Source organism: Pseudoliparis swirei, chromosome 1, assembly GCF_029220125.1.
Source record: "Pseudoliparis swirei isolate HS2019 ecotype Mariana Trench chromosome 1, NWPU_hadal_v1, whole genome shotgun sequence".
NCBI classification, from domain to species: Eukaryota; Metazoa; Chordata; class Actinopteri; order Perciformes; family Liparidae; genus Pseudoliparis; species Pseudoliparis swirei.
The window spans coordinates 11528015-11543526 of NC_079388.1; the positions used below are offsets into that span (position 1 = coordinate 11528015).

Genomic DNA, 15512 nt, shown 5'->3' on the forward strand with positions numbered 1-15512 from the left:
CGTACAACAGGGATTCAGTGTCAGGATGGTCTTTCTGCTATCTGCTGTAAGATATTGCATTTACAATGGAAGGACTTAAGGGCTAACTTGCATTTGAAATGTAACAACTGATGTAAACAACTGTCTGGAGCAGAAATGTGCAGTTTTTAATCATTTTAATTGGGTTTATGGATATGACTGATCCGTCATCTCATGTTTCACAGTCTCTGTGGAGCCCCAACAAAGAAAAAAGGTAAATTGTTGTGATTGTTTGCCATCCTCACGGCCTCTGAGAATGGCAATGTCAGTGGGTCCACTTTGATCCACATTGAAATATCTCATGGCTTGCTATCCAGACGTTGATGATTGCCACAGGATGAGTTGTAATAACTTTGGGAATCCCCTAAATTTCCATCTCGCGGCATCATCAGATCAAAGATGTAACTTTATTACTCCAACATAAGGCCGCCTCATTATTTCCATTTCTCGCCTCACAATAAGTCCCCCAACACATAAACGGTAACACGTAGAGAGGAAACTCTAAGCCATTCAGAGCTTCACTAAGAAACAATCAACAAATAGATTCATGCCGGCTGTCCTTAACTAACCCTAAATATAAGGATTTATTTTATTCATTGTGTTTCTTCGGCAAAATCCACTTCACATCCAGACATCTTCTCAACATTTTGGTTTGACACTGAGGTTGTTGCTGTCGAAGCTCCTTTGTTTACTTCCACAAACAATTAGTCACACCACAAACTATTATTAATTCCACTCTGTGTAACCGATAATAACAGAGCAGAGCAGGAAATGGGCCATTAAGTGAAGGTCTGACTAAACCCCTGTAGGTGTGTGTGTGTCTCTGTGTGTGTGTTTGTGTGCTTCTTTTGGGGTTTTACTCCTTATTTAAGACCAATATTTACCCAGCAGCCCCAGGGTGAGATTACCTCATATTCTCCCGCCCAGCTGTGCTTTCTCAGCGTTTCCATGACAACCGGCGGAATGTCCCATCATGTTTATCTGCCTGCCGGGAAAACAGAGAGCAAGAGGAAGAGGAGGCAGCGCAGGGAGATGGAGAAGATCCACTTAGGTTGGAGTGTGTATACAAGGCAGACACTTGTGCTCTCACACTCTTGTGTATATGGAATAACCACACAGGAATGCGTGAGGCACAACTTTACTGTCGGTACTGATGGGACTGCTGTTAGAGCTCGGTCGCTCTACCAGCAGCATTCATATGCATAATTTAATCAATTAATTAATGGTTTGAAGCTAACTATGATTTTTTTAAATACATAAGGCATTTTGCTAAAATGATAGCAATGCTTACTTCATAGCTTTAAGCATTTATAATTATTACACGTGATAAATTATGAGACTGAAGTATTCACATGAACCCTCATACAGCGGTTTGCATTATATCTTTCAAGATGTTATTTTTGCGTTTTTCTACTTTACAAAAATTACACTTGTCTATTCCCACTTTTTCCATTAAAAACAGATTTACATTCAGTCCTGTGTGTTTGAATCTTAGACTTCATATGATGACGTCCTCTCTCCAGAACTTCCCTTGAATAACTTTACATTTATGGATGTTTGTATATTGTGATAGTCCCTTCCTTTGCAGTTGTTGTCCCACTTCCTCTGTAACAATTCCCTCACTCCAGCATCACGAGCGTAAGTGCGCCGGCACAAGCCCCTGCAGTGCAGAACCTGTTTAGGGAACAACAACTTGGTAAGGTTTAGAATAAGATGGAATTTGGGTTAAAATGACTCTGTATGTGTTTTTATTTTTAGTACAGAAGTTGTGTGACAAATAAGTCAACATTGGCATCTGGTTTCAGACGGTACGCAAACAGCGCTCTCCTGGATGAGTCTGGTGGTTCTAAACCTGAGAGGTCATCAGGCTGAGGTCCAGACTTAGATCCCGGTCCAGTGAGGATGTCTTGAGATACTCTGGTCCTGCTCTCTGGAATGAGCTGACTCATGACTTAAGGTCCACTGAAACTCTGTCCACATTGAAAAGCGGCCTTTCATATTCTCCCAAGCTTAATTCTATATACTGGGTGCATGCGTGTGTGTGTGTGTGTGTTTCATGTTGTGTGTGGTTGGATGCTTGTGTATATTTACACTACCGTTCAAAAGTTTGGGGTCACTTAGAAATGTCTTTATTTTTCAAAGAAAAGCACTGTTTTTTCAATAAAGATAACATTTATCAAAAATACACTCTATACATTGTTAATGTGGTAAATGACTATTCTAGGTGGAAACGTCTGGTTTCTAATGAAATATCTCCATAGGTGTATAGAGGCCCATTTCCATCAACTATCACTCCAGTGTTCTAATGGTACATTGTGTTTGCTAATCGCCTTAGAAGACTAATGGATGATTTGAAAACCCTTGTGCAATTATGTTAGCACAGCTGAAAACAGTTATGCTGGTGATATAAACTATACAACTGGCCTTCCTTTGAGCTTGAAGTTTGAAGAACAAAATTAATACTTCAAATATTAATCACTATTTCTAACCTTGTCAATGTCTTGACTATATTTTCTATTCAATTTTCAATTCATTTGATAAATAAAAGTGAGTTTTCATGGAAGACACAAAATTGTCTGGATGACCCCAAACTTTTGAACGGTAGTGTATGTTTTTTTGCTACCTATGTTTTTATGATTATGGCTATCCAATATTCCTATATTTTTACTTTAAATATAAATCAGTTGAAGCTAATAGATAAATACATTTGCTATTATACTATGTAGCATGTCCTGGCTGACCTGGATTACATATGAATAGATTGAGATATATACAAATTATAGTGCAATAATTTCGAAGCAACGCACAGTGTATGAGAACATCCTGGATCATAATAAACATACATTCACAAACAGGCTTGTAAATCTCAGGAACGGATGTCATAACAAATGCTTACAACTGAAGCTATCTGTTTATACACCGATATTGGATTTTTCAAGAGGTGAAGTTGCTAATAAAAACATTTTAAAATATCCTTATATGTGTTTGAAATCATGTCATAATGTGTAAAAAACCATGAAAATTCTAAATGTTAAGTATAGCGCAGTAAAAAAGTGTTACTAATCATGCTATTACTATTAATAAAACACCTCAACCTCTGACCTCCCAGAAGGGACAAGCCAAAGGATAACTTATCCTCATGGATCAGTTCATTTTTACAGTATTAATAGTTTAAGTTCCTGAGTTAATGTAGCGATGTGAAGCTGAATGTGAGGATTCCCATGCCTCTGGAACCATCCGTCATCATGAGTGGGCTTTAAAACCACCAGCTCTACAAAAGCTTAGCACAGCACAGTCTCTCCTTAAACCACTTGACTTGCCCTTGAGTAAGTTATTTAAACCCAAGAGACTAAAAGTCTGGACGCTGTTTTTGTTCTGAACAGAACCTGTGTTTATGTATGAAATGTGACCTTTCTCATTTAATTATTAGGGAAATCCGTGTTTGTATTCTTTGTCAAACTTCCACATTTAAGTATGATGTAATTACATTGTAGTTGATGTCCTCCCTGGAGGGACAAACTGAACACAAGCACTGTTAATGTATCTGTGTCTCTCAGCTATGGCAAAATGCACTGTATATATATACTGCACAATTGAAGCATGTGAACTTGTGGGAAATTGTGTATTATTTTGTGTCATTTTTGGTTTTCAGAGAAATTAACAATATAAATGGGTGGCTAAGCTTTAACCTGAAAGAACATCCTATTCAAGTCAGGTTTAAATGATCAGACTCAACTCTTTCTCAACATATTTCTCATCATCAGCAACCATAACAAGTTTGGTCTCAGTAATGCAAAAGCTCGTTATAGTGTCCAGGCCTACACCAATGGCTCTCTCAGCAGTCCCTGCACTGTGGACTCTGGGCTGCCATGGTAACGGACAGTTATTTGCTTTAATTTGCAACAGAATAGCGCGTGGTGTAGTGACTGTTAGGGAATGTTCTATTTGGTCTTCTCCTGGCCTGTTTAAGTGATAAAAGTGTCATTATTTAGCCCCTGAAGCAGAGGGGAGAGTGCAAACAAGACTGTATGACCCTCTGTCAAGAGCCTCCGTTCTTCAGGAGCTCATTAAGGGCCTCCAGGAGGACAGCGCATCAATTGGCAGGGTCCTCCGGCATCCTCTCTGCTTTTTTAAGCCTCTCTTCTGGGATTCACCCCACTCACCGGCCGACTAAAGCTAGAAATGGACCCAATTTAGAGGTAGAGGGGACATGAAAGATGTCACACTGTGAGGAGGCGTAGGCGACTTATTAAAACTGCAGGAAAGGTCCTTGGACTTCAGCCAAATAGGATCTCACCCTGTTGTGCTCTGACCGGATTTGGAGACATTTGGACTTGTTGAGATGCTCCTCTGTTTGGGTTTCTCTGCTGAATGAGTTCAGCCAGTCCTGAAGGCGTTGACTGGCGTCACCTTTCCACTTGACTGGGTAGCAGACAGGCTATACAAGTGTGGTATTCTCCGTGAGACTGCTGTTTGGGACTGAATGTGGAGATGCAAGACCGCTTCGTCGACTCCACGTTAATAGATTTCGTCAACGACATGAACCTGACGGAGTTTCCCCAGAAGTGCATGTCGGGACCGAATCAGCAGGTGGATAATGACGCGGCCAGCCCGAACAGCCAGACGCGGCTGAGCGACTCGCCCTGGAGCGACCTGGAAGACGGGTTGCACAACGCGGATATGTGCGGCGTGATGGGCGCGCAGAGGTACTACAGCCGCGGGGCGCACGGACACCACAGCAAGTCCAAACGCAGGAGGATCGTCTCCGTGGTCCAGCGGCAGGCGGCCAATGTGCGGGAGAGGAATCGGATGTTTAGCCTGAACGAGGCGTTTGATGAACTGAGGAGGAAAGTTCCTACATTCGCCTACGAGAAGAGACTGTCCCGCATCGACAGTCTCCGGCTGGCCATGGTCTACATCTCCTTCATGGCGGACCTGCTGGAGAACACCTGAGTCAGAGTAGTTCAATATGAACTTTATTCCTTGGATATTGTATTGTGTTTATACATGAACTGTTCGAGCTGACGAACTGTTCCAAATGTACATTCATGTCATCTTGGGTCCATTTCTGAAATACAGAAAATCACATATATTTGAAACTGTCCCGACGATTTTCTCGACAACGTTTCAAATATACTCCTCACAGAGAAATATGCAATTACATAAAGATATTATTTTGCCAAATAGCCTACATACATTATTAGATGTGACCTAAAAAAGCCTCTAAATATTGGAAATAATATATAACTTAGAATATGATCTGCCTTAAAATAAATATATATACTACAATAATGTATGTGTTACTTGATCTCGTTAAAATGAACAAAGAAAAATATATTTAGGATCATACGTCCATGCTTAGTCAATGACCCCAAATATTCTTATTGTACGGCTGCATTCAATGCTATTTTAAATGTGTTAATGTTTGAAACAAGTATGTTTCATTCTTAACTTAGAGGATGCGTTATATACATGTTATAGAGCTTTATATGCCTGACTTGAAGCTGCAGGTGTTATTTCAGCACCTTGGACAGCGGCACTGTCTCACCTGACTGATGCAGAGGTTGATGAGCTTTCCATCACAAGAAAGTGAGAACAAATCCGAAATTAGTAATATAAATAAGCCTTTTAAAGCCTTATCAACTGTGTCACGTGCAAATGAGTAAAGAGTCAGCGGATTTGAATGGCACATCTGAAGCTCGCTGCGTGACGTTGGATGTTATCTTTAGCAATGAGGTGTGAATTGAGTCTGCTCAGGGAGACCCAGGACCGAAAGGTGCTGGAGGTGAAGGGACCAGACCAGAACTGCTGCGGACCCCGTGTGTTAAACTTCTCCGCAGAGGCGAGGCCTCTTTTAGATAACTCACACCACGGACCACCTCCAAAAGTTGCCAGATCTAGTTTCAGCCACACCTCGCTGGATTTTTTATATTGTATCGTGGTAATAAGCTCCAGAGCTGGGTGGTCATGTGTGCGTGTTTAGACCGAGTATCTCTCTCTCTCTCTCTCTCTCTCTCTCTCTCTCTCTCTCTCTCTCTCTCTCTCTCTCTCTCTCTCTCTCTCTCTCTGACAAGTCCGTCTTCATCACCGCCAGTGTTTGCATTGCGCTCCATAGTGCGCCGCCTCTAGCGGCCCCGCTGTGAGCACGGATCCGCCCTAAGAGCTCCCCGGGTCGGCCCGTCTTTTAAACCTGAGCCGTGGTGTCCATGATCCCTGCGGGAGTCGGACCCATTTAAGCGCATACCTCAACGCGGGGCCGCCGACGGGAAAATAAACACCTCGGTCTGCTTATACGAGCAGAGACCTCCTGCTGTGACAACCTCCTGTGTTTCAGTGGGTCTGATATCTTTCACCGCCACCACTGCTCCCATCTCAGGCCGCGTCTAGACCTGTGCAGGGAGACTTGAGGCCTACAACAGACAGCAGGCTTGTGTGGGAATTGCTGTCAAGTTCTCTGTTACTTTGATTTATTTGCAACAGGAGAAGGTAAACGGAAGTTCACACATTGAAGTATAGTATCATCGTTTAAAAATAAGTTGGAAAATGGCAAAATAAAATGAGCCCTAATAGTAATGATATTGCTTTTTAATAAATCAAAGAGGGAGTGACAGCAATATGCAGTTGGGGCAGAATAACAGTTCCTTGCACAAATCTACACCTGTGATTAAATTACTCTACACGCCCCCATACACCCCGTTGAGCAATCCGTGTTTTCACTGTTTTGTAAAGCAGCCTTAAGGAGCCGTCAACACAATGTTTGATATTGTAGCTAGAACTCTCCTTCCCCTGCAGTATTATGTTACACCCCTCCTCGTCCAATCACAGCGCTCCCCAAAATCCTCCTGCCCGCTATACTCGCTATAAGAGCCCCGGCCGTCCCAGTCTAGCAGACACCTCTCCCTCTCCCTGGCGCCCACTCCCCTTTTCAGGCCACACTTCTTATTACCTGTCATATTTGTTGATGTTGTATCCAGTTGGTTGAATTTGGGTCAGGGGTTATTACGCTCCTACAGATCATTAGAAACGGTTTGGAAGAGACTATGCGGGAAGAGGACTCCTCTCCAATGGACAGTGCAGGGAACAGCGAGGAGGAGACGGACTGTCAACTGCCGCGGAGAGGCGCGAGGAAGCGGCGGGCGACACGGAGGCGCGCGGACGACGACGAGGAGGAGGAGGGAGACATAGAGAGTCCGAGTCCCGGGAAGAAGATGTGCAGAAAGAGTTGCGACAGCGGAGGTGGCAGCGCCGGGAGCGGTGACAGTGAAGCCAGCAGCAGCCCCGAGCTCTCCTTCGATGACCTACAGACACAGCGCGTGATGGCCAACATCCGCGAGCGGCAGCGGACGCAGTCCCTCAACGAGGCGTTCACGTCCTTACGTAAGATCATACCCACCCTCCCCTCGGACAAACTCAGCAAGATCCAGACGCTGAAGCTGGCGGGCCGGTACATCGACTTCCTGTGCCAAGTTCTGCAGAGTGATGAGCTGGATGCACGAGGGACCAGCTGCAGCTACGTGGCGCACGAGCGCCTGAGCTACGCGTTCTCGGTCTGGAGAATGGGGGGCTCCTGGTCCTTGTCTACAACTACCCACTAGCAGGGCTGCTGTGGATAGTACAGAAAGGTAATATGAGTGACTCTCACTATTCATCTTGCAGGGAAACTAGTTGTGCCAAAATGCACATTTTACGCACGACCACCAGGATGAAAAGTGGCTGTAATGTTCCAATACACTTTAGATGAAATATTGTTATGGCATAAACCACTCCTGAAACACATACATCATACATGAGTACGTTTTTTAATGAAGTGAGTCGCTCTAGACTGAATATAAATATTACACACATGATCTGTGGACAGCCACCCAATTTTACCATCTACCCTAAACTTAAGCTGCTGCTACGTTCAAAATGTGAAATATGCTGTTTCTTTCGAAATACATATAGATTTTAACATTTCTTATGGCTGGCTATTATAGTCACAACCAGATTACACTGCTATAAAAACTGCCTATACCGTCAGTTTTAAAACCAGAGCATTTTTTTATTCATGAGATTTATATTTCTTTCACAGATTTTCCGGACTGAACAACCAGTGGATCTGATGGACTGAAACAAGCTTAACAGCTGAGGGGCCAGGCGCTGTGCTTCAGGCCTCAGTGGAGAGGGGCCTTTTAATATCTCCCATTGCAAAGACTGTAATGTTTGCAAGGGAGCACTTAGGACAGACAGGACGGATATGAAGGAAGAAAAGACCACTGCGACTATGAATGTTGTAAAAACAAAATGAGCTCTGAGGAACTGCTCTGTTTTGAAACATGAGAGACAAATGACAATTCATTCCACATTCCCTGTGACAATGTTTCACAGAAAATGAAGTATTTTGTATTTATTTTTCTACACAGACTCGAATTTTCTTTTCCCCCCTCAAATAAAGGTTATTTATTCTTGGGATATCACAGAATGCTGAATGGATCAGAAGTCTGCACATTTTGAGTGTTGTAAATATTTGGTAATATCTTGAATAAAAGAAATTAAAGTATCATGTGTCCCTTTCCATTGTCTGGATATACATAGGTGTTTAATTCAGCGCTGACAATAGGCTGAGTTACAAAGTAATAAAACGAGGGTTATTTGACAAAAAAAATGGTTTTAAATACCTGACATTTTTGGTAAATAACACATTTCCCATAGTCTCAGTGCTTTGAGAAAATGTAGAGAGTTTATTTTCATTGTTTGTTGCTAAATCTCCAGTTAACTATTCAACCACAGTGAAGGGGGGAACGAAAACATCTCATACCCGTGGTTTAGTCTGTAGTTATTTCTTGAGCTCAGGGATCTGGGGAAGCCATAATTAGCCGGTGGTCTATTTGAACAGCGTGAATGTAGAGCTGTGGGAGGCATGCATGATATTCCCAGATGTCCTCCAAGCCACAGGTCAGCATGGGAGTCTCCTGCAGGTGCTACAGCAGCTACACCAAGAGCTCTGACAGATATAAAGGGTGGATGCAGGTCATAAAGCAAACTTGATAGCCCATAACTGATGAAAAATAAGTATACTGTCTTTTGTTATTTAACCATATTCCAAATTAAAATAATTGCATGCAGGTTATATTAAAATGATGCATTCAGGTTGTGCCACAAAAAAAATGTCATCAAATAATATGCATACAACTAGCCCTAAAATTGAGCAAGTATACGGATTTCTTCACAATCAATCAACAATCACACACATTAACCAAACCCATCAGAAAGCAAGTCTTTTTTAGCAAAACTCAATTAATGAATCACCAATTGAGCATTCCTCATGCAAAAAAAGGTCTTTATAAGATGTATAAATTCAATTATCAAAGCATTGTCTGCACTAAAATAGACCCATAGATGTAATCAGGGGATGTAGCACTAGATCAGACCAGGTCTGGGACTACATCGGGCCCCATTGCCTTCATTTGCCAAAAGTTTCCTTCCCGTAAATGTCCCGTGATGAATGCTGAAAGACAACACAGTCCCTACAGGACGAGGCTTTTACAGGAGGACTTGGAGCTGTCATAGATGAAAGATACTGAGAAACACGTCATAGTGCGTTCCATATCTCTCCATAGGGTTGTTGAGCGATGATTATGAGCATTAAGTGTTTTTGCTTCATGAGTTGCGTGCGGAAGGTAAAGCCATCAGCCCTGACCCGAGGTCCTCGCCCGCCATCGGGGGGAATCGATTCCCACCCTTAGATCACCGTGGCCGTGTTATCTTAAACTTGAGGCTGTTGCTCTGACACAGAGGAATGTCACCTCTGAGGCTTCGAAGCACACACACACACACACACACACACACATATAGGTTATACACACACCGATGGAGATTTCTCACGCCTACTAAACAGGGAAATACATTCCACAGAAAGAGAAAGGGGAAAGAGCGACTCAGCTCCTGCCACTCTTTGATGTTTGAAGGCAATGGGATGACCGCTTGTTATCAGCGTGAAGGCATCTGGCTCTCTGGTTATAAGTGTGCTATGATACACTCTTTGATGACTGACACACTCTCTCTCCCGCTCATTAATCACAGGTTGTATCTCCTTGCTATGGGCTTGCCATCTACACTGATCTAAGAGTCAAAGGTGCAGGCCTGTGTTTCTTTTAGTAATACCAGGAGCTGTAAATCTTTGTAAGAATGGGTTCCTCACACTTCTGCAGTTGGTCCATCGTGTTCTTTGTCGGCTCGTTTTAGCGAGCAGAGGTCTTCCTGTCTTACCTCTCGGTTTTACCTGTTTCAGCTTGATGCTTCCCTCATTTCCATTTCTCTCTGCAGTTCTCCCTTTTACGGGGTAACAAGAGCTGGTTAACATGAAACCTCAACAACACAAAAAGACAGGGGGAGAGCGAGCTGGACTGCGACACACGCACACACACACACACACACACACACAAGGAGAGAGAGACTATTTGCAAGCCTGGTTTCCATTAGTGCTAATTATGTGTGTTTCATCTCAACTTGAAGCATTTAGTGTGTGTGTGTGTGTGTGTGTGTTCAGGTTTAACTGTATATATGTATTTGTATGTACATTGGGGTCTCTTTTTATTTATGTTCTGCTGCTTTTCACTCATGTATTGCAAATCAAGACGACCATACCTGAGGACATTCTCTGAATTACTGCTCTGCTTATCACTGCCACCTCCATCTCCACTGCTGTATAGCAGAGATTGTGAGCATATTTAAATTGATTGAAGAGATCTCAAAAGTGTAATTCTCCTTTTTCCAGCTTTTTCTGTCTTTTAGTTGATGACAGGAGGCATCTAATACGTTTGGCGTGATGCGGTATAGAAACATGTAATGCAGAAACAAAAATATTTGGTCAAAGATGTCTTGCTCATCTTCTTCAAAACTTGTTTTTAAAGTTCTCATTACATCCTGAAGGCAATCAGGGAATAGGATGCTCCGTCAGAGAGAGAGAAAGACACGGTATCTGTGGCTGCATAGGACTGAAGGCCTGTTACTCATTTCATTTGGCCCGTACATAATGATTGGAGGGCTGCCTGTCTTCCTGCACCCATCCTTTTCCATTGTGCGTCAGTCTTCCACAAGCAAATGTATCAATGTTCATTGTTTACAATCATTCTGATATTTCGATGTTAATATTGATAGTTTTGTGAGTGATCTTGGAAGGAGGGGCAACCATGAGTTTGGCCAAGTTGGGAAACTTTAGATCTGTTGCTGGCAGCTACTTTCATTTGAAAAGAGTTGGTAACACTGGACTGCGTAAATTAGTTGGATACTTTTTTAAATCTAGCTCATACTCATCCTAATTTCTCAAGATGATCAAATGTATCTTTAAAACACTCAATTCAACATGCAGGCTTTGTTGGCATGACATTTTATACGTGTTGCCAAAGCACGATTACGGTTATGAAATACAGTGAATAAAATAAAATATACAAAAATAGAACATAATAAGAAAAAATAAATTGATTAACAACACTATATGATAGAATAAAAATAAACCTTAAAAAAGGTAAATGAAATAAAATTATATACACTATACAAGAAAATGTAATTAAAGTAAATGATAGTTGTAATCAGAAAAATTACATCCGACTAGTTGTTTCTTTTGTTCTGGCAGTAAGTGACGTATTTAGTAGCCAACACTACATATTCTGTCGACTTATTCATTTCAGAAATCAGAGCAACTCTTCTCACATTTTGGGAAGAATGTTTCTGTAGTTGTGACATATTAACTATTTAATTCTGACTCCACAGCTCCCTCAGCTCAATGACAGCACAGCCTGTCCTCTCCCAATGCTGTCAAAAGATGTCATTATTATTTAATATGTACCGTATATTTATCATGGAGTATATACAGCGTCTTACGGGTCAAACTGGTTCTTTATGTGTCAGGTCTAGATAAGAAATGGGGGTGTTGTTTCAGAGAAGTTGAAATGACTTTAATGGCACAGAGCCTCCTTCGTTAAACATTTGTAGTGAAGTATAAAATGGAGCATTTGTGAAAGGGAGCAGGAAGGAAAAGAGTGACACAGGAGTGACAGATTGGAAGTGAGGGCAAAGCAGCCCAGTAACATAATGAGCGTTCACACATTCCCTGAGGTCGGTGCCAACTGCACCCATCACTCCTGACCTGTGACCTCTCAAAATGACCCCGTCCCCGGACTACAGGGACCCCCAGCTGGACCACGAGCCACCACATTCACGTCGACAAAGCATCCACTCTGTTCACTAATACCTCTCAGATGGATGGACAGAAGAGTACAGAGAGACGGATGGCGGAGAGAAACATGTCGGCATTTCAAAATGAACCGACAAGTGAGAAAAAGAGGAAGCAGCTCAAGAAAAAGGGGGCAGGAAGGAGGGAACAATCTTATATGAATCCTCTCAGCGCTCCTGCCCGAGGCTGTTTATCTTGCAGATTGAGTTAAGCACAAGACTCTTATAACTCTCCACATACCAGACAATATCACAGTGACCCCGTTTTAGGAATATAAACATACGGGCTTTATCAAAGACCAGCGTGGCTCATTCAAACACATCGGCTCTTTCTCCTAACTTAATTATCCTTGCCTTATACAAAGTTCCTTTATTGGATTTGGAGTTTTCTAATTCTGGCTTTAAATGGGGAACTTTAGGGGTCTGTTGATGGAGATTGAGTAGGTTTTCTCCATGTTTACCTTATAAAACCACAGTGGTCTCTTATCATGCATACGTCTATGGACTATCAGTGTGGAAAAGCCTTGAGGTCACGCACAACACACTGTGTGTTTTTTCTACAGAGAGGCCATTGTTTGACTGAACATAGGTCCATTCACAATGACGCGAGTGTGGCTGTCAGTAGGGAAATGTATGTTTCCTTGTTGTGTTAATAGTAGAGAAAATTGTCCTCTGACCAAACACACACACACACAACACACACACAAGCGCACACTCAGTGTTGCATCATCCTGGATTATATAATGTTTGAGCTTTTCTCTGTTGAAAGCAATAACCAGAGCAGAGCCGTAGTTTACTGGTGTTCTGAGCGGCCCTCTCATGAGCGAGTATGTGCGCACATACACACTCACACACACACACACACACACACACACACACACACATGCACAAAAGGGCAACGTTAGGGGTGACTTGGCAGTCAAAGCGGCTCCAGCCTTAGTGTTGGTCTAAGGGGAGTTGGGCTGGAAGAGAAATAGAGGTTGAAATCTTCAGCCTTCCTGCTGGTGTTCACTGTGGGGTGGTCTCTCTTTCTTTCGCCACCTTCTTTATTTCTCCGTCCTTAGTATTTCTCTCATGACTTTGAGGTGGTCTGTCTTGATTGAACGCTCTCTTCTTGTCTATCATCTAATCTCCTTTGCTTTGTTTAATATCTCCCCTCTCTCATTTCCTCCTCTTCTTCAAAGTCCCTCCCCTTTTCCCTTTTTATGCCTTTTCCCCTTTTCCCCTTTTTGTTTACCTCCACACACAAATACAAAAACACTCATCATGCCTCACTATTTACTCAGTGCCGTTCGCCAAAAGAATGTGTGCAGCGCCAGAATGTGAGTGTGCTTGGAGGAGAACCAAGCCGAGACGAAAAGAAAGATGCCGGGACTGTAAGAAAACAAAGTCTTGCTGATGCTGTGATTATCGCTGGCCTGCATTTTTCAAGCCAATTGTCCTCTGAGTCAGTGTCTGCATTTGATGTATTTCTTTACGTGGCAAAAAGTTACAAAATAGAACAGTCTAATTCTCTTTCTCCCTTTCTTCTCTCTGAGAAGGGGTTGGTTGAGGGATTTTATAAGCCTGGCGTTTGGTGTCACATGAACCGTTAGCTTGTTTTTTTCAGGTCCTGTAAAACAGGCCTAAATGCCTCATAACTCTCTTTCCCTGGCTGCTTGGTGATGGTTAGTGCCAACTTCTAACGTCTCTCTCATACGCACACGTACACACACATCTACACACACACACACACACACGCACGCACACACACAACTAACAGGAAAAGTGAAAAGCAACACCACCTATTTAAAAAAAGAGGCAAAAGGTCTTGTCGAGTGTATGTGCGTGTGTGCGTGCGTGTGCGTGTTTCCAGCAAACTAGTGTCAAGAAATGATGGCGTAGTAAAAAGAAAGGCGCCAGGATTACAACAGGCCAGAGTGTGTGAGCACATGCATGTGGGAGAGTTATAAATAGTTGGATCATCTGGAGTACATTTCAATGTATAAGTGAACAGGTCCGCTACCTGCAGCCGCAGAAACCTCAGAACAGACACTGCCAAGCGCCAAGCTGGCCTCACACGCACACACGGACAGAGAAAATTAATCAATAAAGACAAAGTAATCTAGTAAAACTGAGTTTAAACACAATGCTGAACATACAGACACACACACACACTGTCGATCTGAGAGGAAGTGCCTCACACGATAATACAACCTGACCGTGGTGAATCTCCACAGCTTTGAGTTAAACAGGGGTTATTAGACCCAGGGTTAGAAATATCAACTATGCTATTAAATGGTGGGCCAGAGGTGACTTTAAAGGGAGGAGAATAATAATGTCTGAGCAATATTATTTAGCTTAGAACTGGCCGTACACCACTTCCTGAGGCCACACGCATGAACAGCACCTGTATTAATGCACACATCCACACAGGGAAGGCTTTGCCCTGAAGTAAAACAGGTTGCGTTGCCCAGAGAGAGTAAAATGCTCACATGGTGCTATTAAAACCGTCACTAACCTTCATCACTAACAATCCTGCTTTATAAGATCATCCACATCCATTATTAAAATGTCTGGACCCCCCTCCCCAATCCGTAAGTGCTCTGTGCATTTTTACAATCATTACTCATACACAAATCTCTCAAGACACAATACATTGATGAACTTTTATATCTTTCTAAGTCCTGCTTTCACTTCTTTCCAAGTTTGCCACAAATGTAAGGAGTTGGTGCAGGAAGTGGACCCTCCCCCCATAGCACATTTACACTCACACACACTGAAACCCGAGCCACAGGAAGTGGTCCTGCGCAGCATCATGTCAGGGCAGATTAATTATTCACCATTTGAAAAATGCACCTTTTTCTCCTCTCCTTTAGTTCCCTCTTTCCCCTCTACGGTTTTCATTCTAGGTCCTCCAGATAGGAACAGTCAAGGAGACAAAAAGCTGCTACCTGCGTTATCTCAAACTGACCTGTGATCAGACTCAACATGAGATGTTGCTGCTGTGGTCACACAAGCCCCCAAATTCCAGGAAATATTCTCCTGTGGTGTTCCCTGAAGACTTGCGGTATCCTGCCCACAGTATCCCCACAACGCTTTTGTGGAATTTCCTAAATGGATGAAAAGCAGGTTTATTTAAACTCTTTTGAAAAGTGAAACATATACCTTCCTTATCTCTCCATGGCTGCATTATTTAACGGTATAAACCAAACTGTGAAACGGCTGAGGGAGAGAATAAAAGGAAACATTTTGTGCTGGTTTTGAACAAACTGAATAAACAATAAAACCACCCAGTTAGC

The 15512-nt window shown here is 42.6% G+C and overlaps 2 protein-coding genes across 2 annotated transcripts; both read left to right on the forward strand.

Annotated features, from left to right (window-relative positions):
* The first annotated feature begins 4509 nt into the window (after positions 1 to 4509).
* Positions 4510 to 4971, forward strand: LOC130198084 (fer3-like protein). Its single transcript, XM_056421158.1, has one exon. The coding sequence runs from the start codon at positions 4510 to 4512 to the stop codon at positions 4969 to 4971; it is 462 nt and encodes a 153-aa protein (XP_056277133.1).
* Positions 4972 to 6918: 1947 nt separating this feature from the next.
* Positions 6919 to 8558, forward strand: twist1a (twist family bHLH transcription factor 1a). Its single transcript, XM_056415538.1, has 2 exons — positions 6919 to 7640; positions 8090 to 8558. The coding sequence occupies exon 1, from the start codon at positions 7059 to 7061 to the stop codon at positions 7611 to 7613; it is 555 nt and encodes a 184-aa protein (XP_056271513.1). The 5' UTR covers positions 6919 to 7058; the 3' UTR covers positions 7614 to 7640; positions 8090 to 8558.
* The last annotated feature ends 6954 nt before the right edge of the window (positions 8559 to 15512 follow it).